Raw genomic sequence first — 22,749 nt, 5'->3', positions numbered from 1 at the left:
TTGCATTTTCAACCCCAAATAAATTAAGATTGCCCAAGACCTGCTCGCGTCTACATTACTACTGAGCGCAGAGACTTCCAGTCTAAACATAATGTGCTCATTTCAGTAAGCAGAACAATGACTCTGTGTATTATTTCTTCTGTACAACTTTTTTTTTTCGTATTACAGCTAGGAATCCACCTTCCAGAATGAACAAGACGGAGTACAATCTGCAGGAGGGGGTGGGGGGCTCCTTGGATCTCTTTTGTCCCAGGCTGCCTTTTTTAGTTATATTTACAAGAACATGCCAGCAGCCTCTCAACCTCTCCGCGACGCGCACATCTCTGCTCTTCCTTCAAGTACACACGCACACACTGCCTAAAGAACAGTTACCATAATCCTGCAGCAATCTGTCATCCGCAATATACGTACCGGACGGCCGCTCACGTTTCCATACCAGAATACTGCACAACGTTACTTGTAAATGTCAGTTTTTTTATGGTTAAATAATACATCCCCCTTACTAACCGGGAACATGGAGACTGGTGAAGGCGCTGTATATCTTCCCAATGAAAGTAAAAACAGTTTTCTTATTGTATCTGTTTTCAGTCTCTTATTTTAAAACTTATGGACCCTACCATATAAAACTGCTCCCGTTCACCCCCGATTCCTCAACTTTCAAGAGCTAGAACAAAAATGGGGATTTGCTACCGTTCTGGACAGTTCCCGACACGAACAGAGGTGGCAGCAGAGAACACTGTGCCAGACTGGAAGGAATACACCACTTCCTGCAGGACATACAGCAGCAGATAAGTACTGGAAGGATTGAGACTTTTTAATAGAAGAAATATTTAAATCTGTATAACCTTCTGACACCAGTTGATTTAAAAATAAAAAAAAGTAATAATAATATTTCTCTGGAGTACCCTTTAAGGAAAACTTTATTTACTGGTCAGACTAGATATGTCATTAAAGGGTACTCCGGCCTGGGGGTATTTTTCAGCTATGGCCGAGGATGGGGTGGTGATCGACGCTCAGAGGCTGAATATTGAGCTGCCTTGAGACGTCACGTCTCATGCGGCAGCTCACACCAGGAAGCGGCCGCGGGACGGGGGTACGGGGCGCCGCGATCTGAGACCCAGCGCTGGAACGGGGTAGGTAAGTGACCTCCGCCGTCCGTAACAGCCCATCCCCAGTCATAACTGAAAAATACCCCCGGGCCGGAGTACCCCTTTAAAAGGATGGCTTAGAAAAACATGGTTACTTCCAGAGTCAGCACCACTCCTGTCCTCAGTTTGGGTGTGAGGTTTTGCCACTCAGTTCCGTTGAAGTGAATGGAGGTGAATTTTAATACCACACACAGCCTGAGGACGGGAGTGGTGCTGTTTTTGCAGGAAAGTAGCTTTGGTTTTTTTTCAATCCCAGATAACCCCTTTAAGGGCAACACATTATCACTATGGTCTGTACGAGCTGCTGTAGGATAGGTCACAGCTGTAGTAGTGTAAATGAAATTTGGCAGAGGATTAGGCATGGGATGGGAAGGGTCGAGCATTTGGAGGTGACTAAGTATTTTTTGTCTAATTAACACATATCCAGCATATTTCAGAAGCCTGGAAAACCCCTTTCAAGCTAAAGGAGTTGTCCTTGTTTTCTTGCAGAAGATAATTTAAGAAGAAACTTTAGGTTGTAAAATAGTTTTTTCTTTCGATGAAAAATAAATTATATCTATTGTAGTAGAGAGAGGACTTTCATTATTATTATTACTATTCCCAGCACTTTGAGGGAACGCCCACAGATATTCCGGCTATTTGCTTTCCTATGCTGTGTTACTGGGTATGTTTGGAACAGAGGGATTTACTACAAAAGCGACACCTCCTCCTGGATCACATACTGTAGGAATGGTATTACAGTGTGTGATATTAAAGGGGTTGTCTGTGGGGGGGGGGAATCACCCCTTTAACCTGACTGAGTGTCTAAAGACAGCTCCATAGTCCTTGTAGCCCGAAACATGTAGGTATTACAAGGACTATGGAGTGTTTGTAATTGTGTCTTCAATAAACTTCGTTATATGAGCAACTGGATCTGGAGCTGGACATCCCTCTTTTCCTGGTTCCTGAACGGCTGTCGCCAAACAGTGTACCGTGCAGCGGTCTGAGTTCCTCTGGGAGAAGGGTGAGCTGTTTACCCGTGGTCTTGTACTCCCATAGATGTATGGTTCCCTTTAATCCCTTCTTTCCTGGACACATGTAGTTATCTATTACCTGAGCGATCATAGTCACATCCTCATAGATTTCCGCTTTCAGCGCTCTCAGTCTCACCTTTAACATATTCCTTGAGAAAGTAAACCTGTAGCCACACCTGACGCTGTCAGCAGACGTTATACTGGATTACTTATCGTCTATAGCCATATCAGTGTCAGTCAAACTCTTGCAAGCATGGCACATAAGAGTCAGTGTTCGCTAATACCAATGGAAACATTCACCTAAACAGTGGACAACTACGGGGGCCCAGAATAGTTTCTGGCATCTCATTGTCTATCCACATATAGTTTGCATGCAAGTAACCTAGTGGGTCTTCTAAGGTCTAACAGCAAAGGTGAATAAGACAGAGCCGCACATCCAGGCCACACAGCATGTACAGATGAAACATGGATGGGGATGTGGGGGGGATTCTCTGCCCAGTGACCCACATTTACGTGAGGTCTAACACTGCTAGATGCCACAGTATGCACACTGGAAGAGAAAAAACTTCCATGCCAGGATGACTTACTAAATGGGAAAACATTGAGTAAAACTGATATGGAAAAGGAATTCGGAATTAAAGTTGACAGTAAACATAGCTGTAGCAACCAGTGTCAGGCGGCTGCTGCCAAGGCGAATACCATCATGTATCAAAAGGGGAATAAATAAACATGACAAGAACAGAGTTTTCCTGCTTTATAAATGACTATTCAGAATTACTATGTACAGGGATTTCCAGCTTTTCAGGGTGGACTACAGGACCCAGAAATATCATCACAATTAGGGTTTAGGGCCCTATTCCACCGGACGATTATCGTTCAGATTGTCGTTAAATCGTTCGAATCTACACGATAATCGGTTGAAATGCCGCTACCGATTAACGACCGAACGAGAAATCGTTGATCGTTTTATAAGACCTGGACCTATTTTTATCGTTGCCCGTTCGCAAAACGTTCGCAAATCGTTCATATTGAATAAGACATCGTTCGGCCGTTCGCAATAGATACGAACGCAATAGCGAATAAATAGCGAAGAAAACCGATCGCAATTACGATCATAAGTAACGATTATCGTTCCATGGAAATGAGTGATGGCCCTATTCCACGGAACGTTTGTCGTTCATAAATTCGCTAAAACGACCGCTCGTTAACGATAATCGTTCCGTGGAATAGATGTAAACGATCGAACGACTACAGCAAAATCGTCGTTCAGTCGTTATAAAATGTTTTTCAACATGTCGAAAAAAAATCGTTAGTCTTTCAACGATAATTCGCTAATCGTTTTGTTGAATTAGAAATCGTGAAATCGTTCACCCAATGTGTTGAAAAACTAGGTGTGTTGTATTCAAATTATCACCCCGGCGAACGTTTTAAACGAGCATGTAATGACCGCAAAGTAATCGTTATCGTTCACGTGTTATATGTTGTCGTTCGCAAAATATAGTCGTGAATTAATCGTTAACGAGCGGTCGTTTTAGCGAATTTATGAACGACAAACGTTCCGTGGAATAGGGCCATGAACGTTTTCAGGTCTTTCGCAATGGTGGTCGTTTGAGATCGTTAATCGTTAACAATTATGCAAACGATAATCGTCCGGTGGAATAGGGCCCTTAGAAACTATATGGCAGAAGTGGGCGACCTTATAACTATGTATACATATAGGAAAGGTCAGTATAGAGATCTCTCCCATGATCTATTACATTAACAACTGTTACTATACTGATGCACTACATCAGTAAAAGATTCCTAGATAAACATAGACGTGGATTCTTTTCTGTAAAAGCAGTGACACTATGGAGAGCTCTGCCAGAAGAAGCTGTCAAGGTGCGTTCACATGTACAGGATCCGCGGCAGATTTGAAGTTGCAGATTCAAAACAAATCAAATCTGGGCCATCTGCTGCGGATCCTGAACGTGTGAACGCACCCTCAAGGTGAACTGCTCGATCACTGACCATTCTTTAAAGTAATATTATCACAGTTAGAATAAATATGGCAGAGGTTGGTGACCTAATAACCATGGTCAGTAGAGAGATCTCTTCCATGAGCTATTATACCCGCCATTTTTTAATTCAGCAGCAGGCAGGGGCAAGTTTGATAACAAGTAGGTACTTACCTCTCCCCATGCCTGTGGTGAGGGGTGGGACCAGACGCAGGACCCCGCTGGAAGGCATTTTCCCCCGAGTCATGACATCATCACAACTCGGGGGAAAATGCTTGTCCCAGCTGAAGGCCTGGCCACTGAAGCTAGTCACTGACTAGCTGAGCGGCCAGTCCATTAGCCGAGTCGTTCAGCGCCAGAGATCCTGGAGCCCGGCAGGAGTCCCTAAGGCCAAATAATTTCCCCCATGCCCCACCAGCTGCTGGATTTTAAAAATGGCTGGACTTTTCCTTTAACTATAAGGTTCACACGTACCGGATCTGCTGTGTGTATGGGACCCATTTAGCTTCACAGTACAGGATCCACAGCGGGTCTTGCTGCGAATTCGCAGTGAGAAATCCACTGCGTACCCTAAGGATCCTTTTAGACACACAGATATCTGACAGAGCCAGGTGTTTTTTTTAAACCCTACAAATTAACTATTTAAAAAAGATCAGCCATGTGTATTTCCATTAAACTGCTTTTTTTTATCTTTAACATTACCAGGTTGGTGCCGGCACGAGGATCCTGCAGTCTTTTTTTTCAAAACACCGCCTGATTCCTGTGGTTTTGTTCTTCTGCACCAGCCCAGCGCCCCCTTAGTGATGATATCCCCTTCCCTCAGTGAGACGGCCCTATTGACGCGTCACAGTGGGTGAGGGGATATGATCACACTGTGGGGTGCTGAGCTCGCCTCCAGGGCATAGAGCCGGACCGGTGTACAAGAGCAAAACAGCGATGAGCGCGAGAATTGGGCACACAAACGGGATCCCGGGATATTTAAAAAAAAAAAAGAGTGACATCCCTAATGGTATATTCGCTCTAATCTAGGAAATCTAGGAAGTAAAGGATGGGAAACCAATGGGGCAACTGACCCCCTGTCCGCACCATGTGATTACCACCCTATAATTCCTCTCCACTCTCTATTCATATGAGCTCATTTCCCATTGATGTTGCTTCTTGTTTCGGACCCTAGATGAGTTGCAGTTCTATAGGATGAAGTCTGTCCTGTGCTCTTCACCTATTCTTTAGTGGTTAAGTGTAAAGGAATCCCATAAATCACACCTGATCCAGTGTGGCCTCCAGAATGAGAGCGAGAGATCAGTGTCTGCTAATCCTCAAACCATGTGCAATGACCTTGCACTTGTCCATCAATCACATAGTGACAACCAAAGACAAGTGCAAAGCTACAAGCAGAGGATAAGTTACGGCCGTGCGGCCGGTGACACAGATCTGCAGCATCAAATAGGAGGCGCCAACATATTCCGGGAAACGTCACCTCCACCTGTCCACACAGAAAGAGAGAGAGAGATGGAACCTCCCTACTCCTGTCCTGCTTCATGCTGTGCCCACACCTGGATGAAGCTTCATACTAAGTTATGTGTGTTTTTTTTTGTTATTCCAGTTTCACAGAAACTCCCCTCCCCCTTGTTGCAAATACTAAAGCAAATGTTTGGCTTGAGGTGAGAAATTTCCACACCAAAGTGACACTTTCTCGGCCTCCACGACTGCACACATCCAGGGAAGAGAAGGCTGTGCCTTACAATATAGATCAGGGATGGGGAACCTTCGGCCCTCCAGCTGTTGCAAAACTACAATTCCCATCATGCCTGGACAGCCAAAGCGAAGCTTTGGCTGTCCAGGCATGATGGGAATTGTAGTTTTGCAACAGCTGGAGGGCCGAAGGTTCCTATAGATGATCTATAGGAGATGTCAGCCTTCTATCCGTTGCAAAACTTCAACTCCCATCATGCCAATGCTAAAGCTGTCCAGGCATGATGGGAGTTGTAATTCTGCAACAGACAGAGGGCCTTGAGATTGACACCTGTGATCAATAGCAAATAGTACAATATAAACAGTATACAGTATAACACCCGACTTATGACAGTTACAATCAGTATACAGTAAATATAATTTATTTATTGTACAAAACAAAGCTACACAGTAACAGTATACAGGAACACTATAACAAGCTGGATCCTCTTTCCTCCGTTACACTATTCCAATGCTATTCCTTATATTACCATGGTATGTTACCGGATTTAACCCATCGTGCATTTTGTTTAGTATACCATCTTAAATTCTTTCACTCTACCTTGAGGACATGACTGGTGTGCTTTATCCAGATTTGTATATGTCTTCTATAACAACTTGTAAGCCTTTGAGCCTCTGATTGTATACATTATATATATACATGGATTCATGGGGGGGGGGGGGGGAGGCAGCATGCTGTATTATGGCACAGCTTCTCGGAGACGTGACACATAGAGGCACATATAGTGGCAGAGTCGCTATATAAAAGCTTTACTTTGCTTCGCTGCGTTTATGAACCAATCAATCAAACATAATACAGGCCCTTATTTGAATCTGGTTTCAAATAAACTGGTGTCAGAAAGTTATACAGACTTGTAAGTTACTTCTGTTTAAAAAATGTCAAGCCTTTCAGTACCTATTAGCTGCTGTATGTCCTGCAGGAAGTGGTGTATTCTCTCCAGTATGACACAGTGCTCTCTGCTGCCACCTGTGTCCATGTTAGGAACTGTGCAGAGCAGCAGCAAATCCCCATAGAAAACCTTTCCTGCTCTGGACAGTTCCTGTCTCAGACAGAGATGGCAGCAGAGAGCATTGTGTCAGACTGGAAAGAATACACCACTTCCTGTAACACATGCAGCAGCTTATAAGTACTTAAAGATTTGGTGAATCCATTCCAAAAGTCAGGTATCTGTGTAATGAATGCAGCCATATTGTATTACATTGTATAGCAGTGGGTGGATTACACAGCAAAAGCAGCATGGAAAGGCTTGGATTAAAAGAGCATGCAGCCCACTGTGTACAAGACCTTTGGATGAAGCATTTATTGTGCAGGTTGATATCTTCTACTATTATCATTTTCAGATTAGAAAGTTATCATGTGAGGATGCATATACAATGAGGGAGATTTATCAAACATGATGTAAAGTGAAACTGACTCAGTTGCCCCTAGCAACCAATCAGATTCCACCTTTCATTTTCCAAAGAGTCTGTGAGGAATGAAAAGTGGAATCTGATTGGTTGCTAGGGGCAACTGAGCCAGTTTCACTTTACACCATGTTTGATAAATCTCCCCCAAGTCTTGTGTAGAAGGGGTTCCAATATATAACTAGCATGTCTCTATTTAAACTGAATTAAACTGGGCACTGTCACTTTAAAAAAAAAAACATTCCCATCCAGCTCTGTTCTTTGTGACCGAGATTGGATCTCAATGTAAGGGTACTATTACACGGGCTGATGGAGGCCCGATAAATGTAAACGAGCGCCGATCTCCTAGATCGGTGCTCGTTTACTGAGCTTATTACACGGCCCGATAATTGTTTAGTAAGGGCTGCAGGGACATCGTTACCGCTGTCCTTGCAGCCTTTGTTTAAACGTTATACATTACCTGTCCAGGTTGCAGGGCTCCTCTTCCTCTGTACTTCTCCCCGTGTCCGCGTGTTCTAGCTTTAGACAGACTACTCTGAAGCTAGAGAGTGTGGGACCCGGGGAGAAGTACAGAGGAAGAGGAGCCCTGCAGCCTGGATAGGTAATGTATTCTTCTTTGTATATCATCAGTCGCCGGCTGCGCACCGCTATTACACATAGCGGTGCGCGGTCGGCACCCGACAATTATAGGTCAGAACCTATATCAATGATAAGCCAATGACAACGATCATCGGTTGATCGTTGTCTTTATTACACAGAATGATAATCGGCTGAATGGGGCCGATTCGGCCGATTATCGTTCCGTGTAATAGTACCCTAAGTCTATGGGACCGCCTCGAGGAGTCGCACGCTTCTCACCCAGCTCATTCCAGGTATCAGACGGGTTTTTAACACTCAGATCCCGACCAATCAAAACTTTTCACAAATTTCTACAATATGTGAAAAGTTTCTACTTCTGGCTTTCTGGCTTCACTTTGAATTTCTGTTCTCACAATAAGTAGCATGTGGGAACCCAACGCATTTTTGCGCGAAAATTCTGAATTGCGTAAAATTTTTGCCCGACCTTTCACCGTCTCCTGACCAGGCGTAAATTTTACTTATATTCTTCGTGTGAGAAAAATTGTGCAACATTCTCTAAGGTTTTTTGACATAATATATAAATTTCATTTATTTTTATTTTTTTTTTAAAACTTACAAAGAGAGATCACACAGAATAAAATATCCAATATCCCCCATGTGCCCCCTTTCAGTGATTTCCCAATAGTGTTCAGTGTCTATGGGTGCTCCCCGCCCCCGCACATCAGTAGCCGGTGTCAGTCTTGCAGCACACAGATTCTCTTTCACAGACATTTCTATCAATCATTCACCATCTCTCATTATCACCATGTTCCATCCAACCACAAGGCCCATGTGTTCATCCTATCACTCTGCTATAACATAGGGCCGCACAGACATGGGATAATAGACTGATCTGCACATTACACTAATTCCTCAGCAGCTCCAGGGATAACTTATTACTTAAAGGGAGTAAGATTCCACAATGATGTGTATTGTGACCCATGGACAACAGTGAAACTTTTGCCAATGGCAACCAATATGGCTGCTATTGTCATTTCTTAAAGGGCACATACAGTGAATGGAGGGAAGTGCTTTCAGCCCCGCTCACTGTGTAGTGCGGGCAGTGACCACACACGACCATCAGTCTGTTTTATCCCCCCCCAAAAAAAACTCCATCGCCAAAATCTCACAAAAATCTCATACATTACATCATTATTGCTGAAAGGCCGAGTCACATCCACGTTGGTGGCTCCACTGAATGAATTCAAATAACTGGACAAAAGAAACCTGGCATGCAGCATTTTTCTGTTATTCTCCACTAAAATGATGGACATTAAACAGTCCCTGTCGTTATAACTTTCAAAATCTAAATCAGCAATAGATGCGAAATAAAGCAAGTTTGCAATATACACTTATTATTATTTTTGTGTTATCATGGAAAACACGGCACTTCCTGTTTTCTGACTTTTTTTTCTCAAAAAAACAGGAAACAGTCAGAAAACAGGAAGTCCCGTGTACCCCAGGCCATCTGAGCGCTCACAGAGAAGGCAGTCATGTGATTGATGGACACGTTGAGCCGTGACTCTCTGTACTGGGCAGAATTCCTGTGTTTAGTCTGTTTTTTTTTCCAACCAGCACAAGTAAGAAAATCTGCCTTCAGGAGACTGGACCTGGATTTCTGGTAAGTACAGCTTTGTTTTACAGCAGGATAACAACAACAAATAATGGATGTATATTGCAAACTTGCTTTATTTCACATCTACTGTTGATTTAGACTTTGAAAGTTATAACGACAGTGACATATTGAATGAAACTGCCATTAAATGGATACTCCAGCAATTTTTATTTTCTTTCAAATCAACTAGTGTAAGAAAGTGCCAGATATTTGTAATTTACTTCCATTAAAAAAAAAACTTGTGTCTCCCGTACTTATCAGCTGCTGTATGTCCCGCAGGAAGTGGTGTATTCTTTCCTGACCCAGTGCTTTCTGCTGCCACCTTTGTCCATGACAGGAACTGTCCACAGCAGCAGCAAACCCCAATTGAAAACCTCTCCTGCTCTCCAGACTGGAAAGAATAATCCACTTCTTGCAGGACATACAGCAGCTGATAAGTACTGGGATACTGAAGATTTTTTAATAAAATTACAAAAATCTGGCACTTTCTGTCACCAGTTGATTTGAAAGAGGGAGATTAGCAAGGAACCAGAGAAGCCAACGGAGCTGACAAGGGATCTGTACAGTTTATATTATTATTTTAGAACCTGCAACAATGGGATGTGATTGTAGATTTGAACTTTTCCATAGAAAATTTCCTGTCTCCAAATCCAGGTATAAAAACTGCGGCAAATCCGCTCTGTGTGAACAGAAACTCTGCATAGCCAACCGTAATGTTTACACCTGGGGTGCAGAGTCTCTCATTGCCAAGTAAGACTGATGCCAGCAAAGTCCTGGGCAATCCCCGACTCTGCCCATAGGAAGACAGTGTGACTGCACCGGGCAGAATAGTCTCTTCCTGCAGTGATTATATGCTGAACAGTCTTGTATGAAGTTTTAGACCCCTGTACCCCAACCTGTGGCATTGCAAAACTACAACTCCCATCATGCCCTGATAGCCTGCAGATTTTCCGAAGTTTTGCAATGTCAGGGAGCCACATATTATTGAACTCTATTGTCAGACATGATGATGGGAGTTGTAGTTTTGCAATGTAAGAGAGGCAAAAGTTGGAGAACTCTTATTTTACACATTAACTGAAATCACAGTAGCTGTTTCACAAACTTTTCATGCTATCCCACCACTTCACTGTGCGACATTTGTAGAATGTAGAGACCCAGCATGGTCACTGTGCGACATTTGTATAATGTACAGACCAAGCATGGTCACTGTGCAACTTGGTATAATGTAGAGACCCAGCATGGTCACTGTGCCACATTTGTATAATGTACAGACCAAGCATGGTCACTGTGCGACATTTGTGTAATATACAGACCAAGCATGGTCACTGTGCGACATTTGTATAATGTACAGACCAAGCATAGTCAATTTGCGACATTTGTATAATGTAGAGACCAAGCATGGTCACTGTGCGACATTTGTGTAATATACAGACCTAGCATGGTCACTGTGCGACATTTGTATAATGTAGAGACCCAGCATGGTCACTGTGCGACATTTGTATAATGTACAGACCAAGCATGGTCACTGTGCCACATTTGTATAATGTACAGACCAAGCATGGTCACTGTGCCACATTTGTATAATGTACAGACCAAGCATGGTCACTGTGCGACATTTGTATAATGTACAGACCAAGCATGGTCACTGTGCGACATTTGTATAATGTACAGACCAAGCATGGTCACTGTGCGACATTTGTATAATGTAGAGACCAAGCATGGTCACTGTGCGACATTTGTATAATGTAGAGACGCAGCATGGTCACTGTGCGACATTTGTATAATGTAGAGACCAAGCATGGTCACTGTGCGACATTTGTATAATGTACAGACCCAGCATTGTCACTGTGCGACATTTGTATAATGTAGAGACCTAGCATGGTCACTGTGCGACATTTGTATAATGTAGAGACCCAGCATGGTCACTGTGCGACATTTGTATAATGTACAGACCCAGCATGGTCACTGTGCGACATTTGTATAATGTACAGACCCAGCATGGTCACTGTGCCACATTTGTATAATGTAGAGACCCAGCATGGTCACTGTGCGACATTTGTATAATGTAGAGACCCAGCATGGTCACTGTGCGACATTTGTATAATGTAGAGACCCAGCATGGTCACTGTGCGACATTTGTATAATGTAGAGACCCAGCATGGTCACTGTGCGACATTTGTATAATGTACAGACCAAGCATGGTCACTGTGCGACATTTGTATAATGTAGAGACCAAGCATGGTCACTGTGCGACATTTGTATAATGTAGAGACCCAGCATGGTCACTGTGCGACATTTGTATAATGTAGAGACCAAGCATGGTCACTGTGCGACATTTGTATAATGTAGAGACCAAGCATGGTCACTGTGCGACAAATCTCTACACGAGTCAGAAATGACCAGTGAGATGTTGCACTGAGTATCCCACAGTTCTTAATCAGCGACAATTTCATGTATTTGTCGCACAGATAAGTAAGAGGGATCGGGCACATCTCGTCCTCCTGCCCGGGCTCCACAGCTGGACGCTTGTCTCCTGTCCTGACCCGGAGTCCCGCGGGCTGCTGAGTCACTCTCCAAACACTTCCAAACTTTCCTGTTCTCCTGTGCAGCCCTGCCTGCCCCCTGTATCCCACCCTGCACAGACCCCCCATTGTCACTCACCTGTTCTGAAGCTGCAGCGGGGCCTGAAGAAGCTGAACTCCCCGATATCCCGCTCTCCTGCGGTGACAACCCGAAAGTTCCCAGCAGCGGCGGCGGCGGCAATGACTGCAGAGAGCATGCAACAGCTTCTTCCGGTCTAATGTCACTTTGTATTGTCCCTGAGCTCTGCTCTAGCGCCACCTAGCTGCTATACCGCCGCCTGCAGACCTCTGCCCTGCTGTCAGGTACAATGTATATAGTATACAGATCTAACTGCACTACAATGTATATACAGATCTAACTGCACTACAATGTATATAGTATATACATCTAACTGCACTACAATGTATATAGTATACAGATCTAACTGCACTACAATGTATATAGTATACAGATCTAACTGCACTACAATGTGTATACAGATCTAACTGCACTACAATGTATATACAGATCTAACTGCACTACAATGTATATAGTATATACATCTAACTGCACTACAATGTATATAGTATACAGATCTAACTGCACTACAATGTATATACAGATCTAACTGCACTACAATGTATATACAGATCTAACTGCACTACAATGTATATAGTATACAGATCTAACTGCACTACAATGTATATACAGATCTAACTGCACTACAATGTATATACAGATCTAACTGCACTACAATGTATATAGTATACAGATCTAACTGCACTATAATGTATATACAGATCTAACTGCACTACAATGTATATAGTATACAGATCTAACTGCACTACAATGTATATAGTATATAGATCTAACTGCACTACAATGTATATAGTATATAGATCTAACTGCACTACAATGTATATACAGATCTAACTACACTACACTGTATATAGTATATAGAACTAACTGCACTACAATGTATATACAGATCTAACTGCACTACAATGTATATAGTATACAGATCTAACTGCACTACAATGTATATACAGATCTAACTGCACTACAATGTATATAGTATACAGATCTAACTGCACTACAATGTATATAGTATACAGATCTAACTGCACTACAATGTGTATACAGATCTAACTGCACTACAATGTATATACAGATCTAACTGCACTACAATGTATATAGTATACAGATCTAACTGCACTACAATGTATATAGTATACAGATCTAACTGCACTATAATGTATATACAGATCTAACTGCACTACAATGTATATAGTATACAGATCTAACTGCACTACAATGTATATACAGATCTAACTGCACTACAATGTATATAGTATACAGATCTAACTGCACTACAATGTATATAGTATATAGATCTAACTGCACTACAATGTATATAGTATATAGATCTAACTGCACTACAATGTATATACAGATCTAACTGCACTACAATGTATATAGTATACAGATCTAACTGCACTACAATGTATATAGTATACAGATCTAACTGCACTACAATGTATATAGTATACAGATCTAACTGCACTACAATGTGTATACAGATCTAACTGCACTACAATGTATATACAGATCTAACTGCACTACAATGTATATAGTATATACATCTAACTGCACTACAATGTATATAGTATACAGATCTAACTGCACTACAATGTATATACAGATCTAACTGCACTACAATGTATATAGTATACAGATCTAACTGCACTATAATGTATATACAGATCTAACTGCACTACAATGTATATAGTATACAGATCTAACTGCACTACAATGTATATAGTATATAGATCTAACTGCACTACAATGTATATAGTATATAGATCTAACTGCACTATAATGTATATACAGATCTAACTGCACTACAATGTATATAGTATACAGATCTAACTGCACTATAATGTATATACAGATCTAACTGCACTACAATGTATATAGTATACAGATCTAACTGCACTACAATGTATATAGTATATAGATCTAACTGCACTACAATGTATATAGTATATAGATCTAACTGCACTACAATGTATATACAGATCTAACTACACTACACTGTATATAGTATATAGAACTAACTGCACTACAATGTATATACAGATCTAACTGCACTACAATGTATATAGTATACAGATCTAACTGCACTACAATGTATATACAGATCTAACTGCACTACAATGTATATAGTATACAGATCTAACTGCACTACAATGTATATAGTATACAGATCTAACTGCACTACAATGTGTATACAGATCTAACTGCACTACAATGTATATACAGATCTAACTGCACTACAATGTATATAGTATATACATCTAACTGCACTACAATGTATATAGTATACAGGTCTAACTGCACTACAATGTATATACAGATCTAACTGCACTACAATGTATATAGTATACAGATCTAACTGCACTACAATGTATATAGTATACAGATCTAACTGCACTATAATGTATATACAGATCTAACTGCACTACAATGTATATAGTATACAGATCTAACTGCACTACAATGTATATACAGATCTAACTGCACTACAATGTATATAGTATACAGATCTAACTGCACTACAATGTATATAGTATATAGATCTAACTGCACTACAATGTATATAGTATATAGATCTAACTGCACTACAATGTATATACAGATCTAACTGCACTACAATGTATATAGTATACAGATCTAACTGCACTACAATGTATATAGTATATAGATCTAACTGCACTACAATGTATATAGTATACAGATCTAACTGCACTACAATGTATATAGTATATAGATCTAACTACACTACACTGTATATAGTATATAGAACTAACTGCACTACAATGTATATAGTATACAGATCTAACTGCACTACAATGTATATACAGATCTAACTGCACTACAATGTATATACAGATCTAACTACACTACAGTGTATATAGTATACAGATCTAACTGCACTACAATGTATATAGTATACAGATCTAACTGCACTACGGTGTATATAGTATACAGATCTAACTGCACAACAATGTATATAGTATATAGATCTAACTGCACTACAATATATATACAGATCTAACTACACTACAGTGTATATAGTATACATATCTAACTGCACTACAATGTATATAGTATACACATCTAACTGCACTACGGTGTATATAGTATACAGATCTAACTGCACTACAATGTATATAGTATATAGATCTAACTGCACTACAATGTATATACAGATCTAACTGCACTACAATGTATATACAGATCTAACTACACTACAGTGTATATAGTATACATATCTAACTGCACTACAATGTATATAGTATACATATCTAACTGCACTACAATGTATATAGTATACACATCTAACTGCACTACGGTGTATATAGTATACAGATCTAACTGCACTACAATGTATATAGTATATAGATCTAACTGCACTACAGTGTATATAGTATACAGATCTAACTGCACTACAATGTATATAGTATACAGATCTAACTGCACTACAGTGTATATAGTATACACATCTAACTGCACTACAATGTATATACAGATCTAACTGCACTACAGTGTATATAGTATACATATCTAACTGCACAACAATGTATATACAGATCTAACTGCACTACAATGTATATGGTATATAGATCTAACTGCACTACAATGTATATACCCATCTAACTGCACTACAATGTATATAGTATATAGATCTAACTGCCCTGCAATGTATATACACATCTAACTGCCCTTCAATGTATATAATATACAGATCTAACTGCACTACAATATATATAATACACAAATCTAAGTACACTACAATGTATATACATCTAACTACACAGCAATGTATATACACAAATCTAACTACACTACAACGTATACACATGTCTAACTATACAGTAATATATACACATATCTAACTACACTAGTACCTGTAGTAACCCTTTAAGAATCTTGCTAAAGTAACCATAGGCACAATATAAGAGTACGACTGGTGAAGCAAATAAAAACCACATGGGATCATATATAAGGTTTAAAACACAATTTATTCTAAGTGTTTTATATTTACAAAAAAAAATAATACTTTTTTTCTTTTTTTTTTAACTTTAGGACAAGAAAATAAGTTTATAATGTGTTTTCTATGTATTATATGCACATAATGTATACACTCACAAATCTAATGTCCTCTATATACACAGAAAGGAACCGTAATGACATTCAGTAGTAACATGCCGCTTAATAAATAGAACAAAACCAGTTTGGCACAAAAACCTGTTACAGAAGTGAATAAATACAGTGAGAAAAAGGAAATAATGGAGAGTATATATGGCGGTATAGATCAGCATCGATAGTCTGGTATACACTGGACTAGTGTCGGACTGGGGTATCTGGGGCCCACCAGAGGAAATGATCCTGGGGGCCCACCAATGAAGAACCAGTAAGAAAAGACATGTCAGTCAGTATTAGTGCAGGTTCTAAAGCTGGGGGCCCACCGGAGGATTCTCCGGTTCTCTGGTGGGCCAGTCCGGCACTGCACTGGACTACAAGGATACTGATCCTACTGAGGCTGGATTTACAGAGATCGGAAAGTGCAGATACAGGATAAGACACAAGACTCTATACAATAGCGGTGTAAAAACTCCCAGATGGCTGCAAATCAGCCGAGGAATAAGGAATCCAGTGTTAATGCCCAGAATAGGTAGCGTATAATGCAGAAATCTAGTGGAGCATATTGTGCTTTGTGTTTCCATTTCAGCAATAAGATCTCTATATCCTACAGTCCAGATTGCAAAACTACAATTCCCATCATGCCTGGACAGCCAAAGCTTCGCTTTGGCTGACAAGGCATGATGGGAATTGTAGTTTTGCAATAGCTGGAGGGCCGAAGGTTCCCCATCCCTGCTATAGTAAACAGTATATACTACTGTCGATGTCCTGATGGTTGTTGCTATAAGCTGCCACTCTCATAGCGCTTTGCGCAGTCATATTGGCTCTATACATCATATATACATTTATATCTCCAATGACATATGCCATACAGTACAATCCCATAGGCCCCAGTGATAAATATATATATATATATATATATATATATATATATACATATATATAGTGGTGCAAAAGTACAAAAGTAAATGGACAGTATGTGTAATAGGGTTATGAAGGGGGAGATTTATCTAACATGGTAAAAAATGAAACTGGCTCAGTTGCCCCTAGCAACCAATCAGATTCCTCCTTTCATTCCTCACAGACTCTTTGGAAAAAGAAAGGTGGAATCTGATTGGTTGCTAGGGGCAACTGAGCCAGTTTCACTTTACACCATGTTTGATAAATCTCCCGCAATGTTCATAACCCTATTACACATACTGTCCACCTACTTTTGGACCACCCTGTATATGTATATATATATATATATATATATATATATATATATATATATATATACACTGCACTCCTGTATTTTGTTACAGAGCACACTACACCCTCCTATACACTAAGTATGTTTACATGGGACTAAAGTTTTTGGGGTATTTTACTACCTAACCAATAAGGAAGTCAAATCCACTGTAACAAGTCTGCAGCATTTCAGTCCCATGTGAACATACCCTATAAGCATATACAGCACAGACCAGCCCTAGGATAGAATAGGGGCCAATGGCAGGGGTCTACCACATGTAACTTTCCAGCTATTACATACTGTATGTGCCATCAGAAATTTAAGTGTATCTGTCACTTTAAAGTCGACATGTCGTAGAGATATGTCAAATGTTTTGATCAGTCAGGGTCTGAGTGTTTAGACCCTCAGGGTGGGTTCATACTGAGGAATTTGCGCAGATAATGCCCGCGGAATTTCGCAGTATGTCCGCGCGCACGGCCGCGCACCTTTCCGCCAGCTCCATAGACACCATTATAGAATGGTGTCTATGGAGCCGGTGGAAAGGCGCACGGCTGTGCGCGTGGACATACTGCGGAATTCCGCGGAGTTTATTCGCGGGAATTCCTCAGTATGAACCCACCCTCAATATGTTATATGGACATTCCCATAGACTTACACTAGGAGGCTGTTTCAGTAACATGGCACAAAGCTGGAAGTGATCACGCTTAGAACGCGCTTCTCTCAACTCGTTCTTATAAACACTCAGACCTTGACCAATCAAAACCTTTGACAAGTGACAGCGCCCATTTAAAGGAGAACAAATGTGCTGTTTTTTGTTAAGTAGATCACATCCCTGTCCTGTGTTTCTCTCGCATGGATCTAACCACTTCCTGGTTTCCTCTCTGGACTGTAACCCTGCTGTTTTAATGCAACATGGCAGGCTCTTTCCCACAGTGCCCTTTGCCTGGCTCATCTTACTGGGTCGTAACCAAGGGCAGCAGGTTATCACAACAATGTTGGTGACTACCGGGGTAGACGGTATAAATGTAGTAGTAGGGGTATGTGATTTCAGGCATACAAACTCATGTTATACAGGTCCAAAAATCTTGGGGGGAAAAACCCTTTAATAATGAGAAGAAACCAAATGCACACGGATACATAGGATACAGTTATTATGGACATATAGTGCTCCTGCTCGTGGATCTATATAGCACTGGTGTATACTGACACATGTATGCCTCTGATTTTATGCATAAGCATGCGGAAGTTTAGGTAGTAGAGGTATTTCCCCTTAAAGCATTGCTTTTGGTGGGGACTATGGGGGAGATTTATCAAACATGGTGTAAAGTGACACTGGCTCAGTTGCCCCTAGCAACCAATCAGATTTCACCTTTCATTTTCTAAAGAGTCTGTGAGGAATGAAAGTTGGAATCTGATTGGTTGCTAGGGGCGACTGAGCCAGTTTCACTTTACACCATGTTTAATAAATCTCCCCCTATGACTTTACATGAACCTATAGAAGGGCCGTCATGGGGCTCAGTTACCTTTCTTGGGCTGCTGTATACAGGTTAATTCTGCAGCAGTCTCTCAGCTGTCATACTGTATTGCAGGTTAGTCAATTCCCATCCACACACTGATTAGACATTGTTCACATTGTGCAGTGTGCTGGTGCAGTTTTTGCACTATTTTCACTATTTATTTTTTTTATAAATCAGTGAGATAATCTGACTAAGTTCTGAGATTTCTGACTTTTGCTGCTATTAGTGAAGTTCCTTCCTAATCCTAAATGCATGGTCTCTTCCCTACTAGGTTATAACCTGCTACACACTAAAGTTCACTCCTTGTCCTCTGGCGCTGGGAAAATGTATAGGTTCTATTTATTGATGGTGCTTCCTAGTAGAGCGGTGGAGTTATTGTGTAAGAATACAGGAAATGACTCTGCCGGATTACTCAAGCACATGGTAGTAGATTATTCCTTCTTTGTCCCATTGCACTATGCTAATAAACCAGTAATACTGCATTTCAATGTATTACTACAGAGGTCATAGTAAGACACGATCTGCGTGTACAGTATATATCGCTCGGCTGATCCACTGTATATTGGAGAATTGCACAACATACAGTTAAAAAGTTCATTGTAGACCAGAGTGAAATGGACTATATAGATGGATCATATACAGTACACAGAACCCAATATCAAATGCAGGTGGTTGAAATGATGAAGACAGCAGAGTTGGCCGGTTTAGCAGTGTTAATGATATAGTAATATGAGCTACTGTCTCTATAAGTCATGGAAACAGTGTAGCTTGCGGTGCTGCAACTCCTAACAACTTCTATGGGAGATACACAAACCAAAGCAACCAGTTTATAACGAAGGAGTTCAGGAAGATGAAAACAGACAAAGTCATAACATTTTTCCACCCAAAAAGTGGGTTTGCACAAAAGTTTAAGACTTTTTGGTGCTCAGCACCAGATGCAACCATTAATAAATCCCCCCTGTGTGTCTAGAATGGTACAGTCGGGTCATAACATTAATCAGCCCAGAACCTGAGCCTACCCAATGATTCTATTAAGGACATAGTTATAGGAGGGTAAAGGTAGCAGTCTAACTCTTCAAGGTGAGCATACAGATTCCATGGTGATGTCTGTTCTGCATACAAACATTGCCTGCTCCCCTATAGCTTAGTAGGCTACATTCACACATAGCAAAAGTGGTGGAATTCTCTGCCGCGGAATGCCACCAGCCTCCCTGTCATAATGACAGTCTATGCTCATGAGCCTCCTCTTTCGGCGCTGAAGAATGAACATGTTTATTCATCAGCGCGGAGAGAGGAGACGTGCAAGCCTTCCATAGACTGTCATTATGACAGGGAGGCTGGCAGCATTCTGCGGCGAAGATTAGGCTACGTGTGAACATAGCCTAATCCCTCCTACCTTAAAGGGGTGGTTAATGGTGCATTTTTACTACCATTTAGTGGTATTTCATGCTTTCCTTCGGTTTTGAAGCAGACTGTCCGCTCTGTTGTCTTCAGCCCTATGTCCTGTTTGGTGTACATCCTGTAACGGATTTCCTGTTGTACAGGACACTCTAGCTGGGATGTCAGCCAACTCTATCTACCTCCCACTATGTAGGAGGGGCTAGAGAAAAGACAGTGTAATAAAGCTGGCTGAATTCCCAGCTAGAGTGTCCACAGAAACAAGAAGTCCATTACAGGATGAATACCAGACAGGACATTAGGCTGAAAACAGCAGAGCAGATGATTCGTATCAAAACAAAGGAAGCATAACTACCTACAGAAAGGTAGTAAAATAACTTTATTTACCAAATGTGTTCATTTATTAGATGGTTAAATAGAGGTTTTATTGTTGGACAACCTTTTTAACTAAACCTTTTTTTTTAATTAAACCTTTTATTAGGTAATTTATGCAAACTTTAGTTTTATAGACTCAGAACGGCTGTACATATGCATGACATGTTTCTGGTTCTGCATTTCTGGTTCTGCATGTGGTCTCACAAGTTTACGGAATTTCCTTAAAGGGGTTGGCCATTTATTTAGTAAAATGATCTAATGTACAGTATCAGTAGGTGTACTCACTGTATATACTGACCGCATCTCCCTGTATACCTCATAGAGCTAAAACCAGACTCCCTCCAGACTGAGCTGTCCTACTCTGTAGTAAATCTGTCCATAAGGTGGCAGACATGGAGGAGCATGTGACCATGCCCCGCCCCCTATGTTCACCACTAAGCCTGTATATGCCCATGGAGGACACTGGGGGCGGGGCATGGTCACATGCTCCTCCATGCTTGGCCATCTTATGGACAGAATCACCACAGAGCAGGACAGCACAGGATCATTTTACTATAAAGTGGCCAACCCATTTTAATCTAAAAAGGAACATATAAAAGTAAATTACAGACATTAAACAAAAATCCCATTCATGCCAATAGTGCAGAATACGTAACCAGTATTGTTTGGCAAGCAGTTTCCTATAGTTTCCCTATTTCTCTGTACAGGACATAACTCTGAGACGCTAACTTTTTGATGGGTTAAAATGAAGTTTCACAGGAGACACATTCCAGAAAATACCAACGTACTGTGACAGTATTCATCATTAAGTACTCAAACTTCAATATGAAATAAATGCCACTGGATATCCTCTAGCCCATGGATGGGAACCTTTAGCCCTACAGCTGTTGCAAAACTACAATTCCCATCATGTCTGGACAGCCAACGCTTTAGCTTTGGCTGTCCAGACACGATGGGAATTGTAGTTTTACAAGAGCTGTAGGGCCGAGGGCTCTCGATCCCTGCTCTAGCCTGATAACTGAGGTATAGATGTACAACCCTATAGCTGCCATAAGTATCATATTACATCACAATCCTAAGTACAGTAACTGTATAACATCCAACATAGTTTATTTGTGCCTGTATTTAATCACTACATTAAAAATTTACATTATGTACATATCTTCATATGGTTTAACCAGTGACACATAAAATAAATTTATAAAAGCAAAATAAATATAAACATAAGAAAGAATAGAAAATCCCTATATTTGCCACGGTAACTTCCATCATCAAGATCACTGATCATTTACTTCATCTGTTCAAGTGCGCCGTGGCTCCAAGCGGTGTGACATTTGGGATAGCGTCCTCTGATTGTCGATCACGTTGAACTGCCTGACGTAATTCCGGACGTCCTGGTGATTTTTACTAACAAGCGAAGCCTCTGGACCTGGAGGTGAAGACATTTAGTTGTGTTATTAGTTTATTATGATTTACATGAGGCTACTTAGAGGGGTTATCCAGTGCTACAAAAACATGGCCACTTTCTTTCAGAGACAACACGACTTTTGTCTCCAGTTCAGGTGCGGTTTGCAATTAAGCTCCATTCACTTCAATGGAACTGAGCAGCAAAACCCCGCCCTAACTGGAGACAAGAGTGGGGCTGTCTCTGGAAGAAAGTGGGCATGTTTTTGTAGCGCTGGATTACCCCTTTAAGTAAGGAGCCACATGGCTATGATAATACAGGTTTGGGAACCCTTTGTACTAGGTTGAGAATAGTGTTGAGCAGACTTGAGGAAACTGTCTGGGTTCATCAACTTCTCCGAATCAGAACACTCTTCATTCAGCTCCCGATGGCTGGAGAAGTTGGCTGCTGCCCTTGGACTGCCAGGGAAACACTGACACAGCCATAGGTCATAGGCTGTGTCCGTGTT

At 41.0% G+C, this 22,749-nt stretch overlaps 2 protein-coding genes across 10 annotated transcripts in view; both read right to left on the bottom strand.

Annotated features, from left to right (window-relative positions):
• The window catches only part of MAP3K20 (mitogen-activated protein kinase kinase kinase 20), a 150,710-nt gene extending 138,418 nt beyond the window's left edge, over positions 1-12,292 (bottom strand). For both annotated transcript variants that reach the window (XM_069982942.1, XM_069982944.1), the window contains exon 1: positions 12,209-12,292. The gene's annotated coding sequence lies outside the window, so the exon portion shown is untranslated. The remainder of the gene's footprint in view (positions 1-12,208) is intronic.
• Positions 12,293-21,838: 9,546 nt separating this feature from the next.
• The window catches only part of RAPGEF4 (Rap guanine nucleotide exchange factor 4), a 239,326-nt gene continuing 238,415 nt past the window's right edge, over positions 21,839-22,749 (bottom strand). For all 8 annotated transcript variants that reach the window (XM_069982933.1, XM_069982935.1, XM_069982937.1 and 5 more), the window contains one exon: positions 21,839-22,265. In XM_069982933.1, the coding sequence (XP_069839034.1) occupies positions 22,138-22,265 (128 nt within the window). In that variant the 3' untranslated portion in view covers positions 21,839-22,137. The remainder of the gene's footprint in view (positions 22,266-22,749) is intronic.

This window comes from Dendropsophus ebraccatus, chromosome 9, assembly GCF_027789765.1.
Source record: "Dendropsophus ebraccatus isolate aDenEbr1 chromosome 9, aDenEbr1.pat, whole genome shotgun sequence".
In the NCBI taxonomy this organism is placed as follows: domain Eukaryota; kingdom Metazoa; phylum Chordata; class Amphibia; order Anura; family Hylidae; genus Dendropsophus; species Dendropsophus ebraccatus.
The sequence above is the reverse complement of the archived record's forward strand: the minus strand, read 5'-3'. Positions and strand labels throughout refer to the sequence as shown.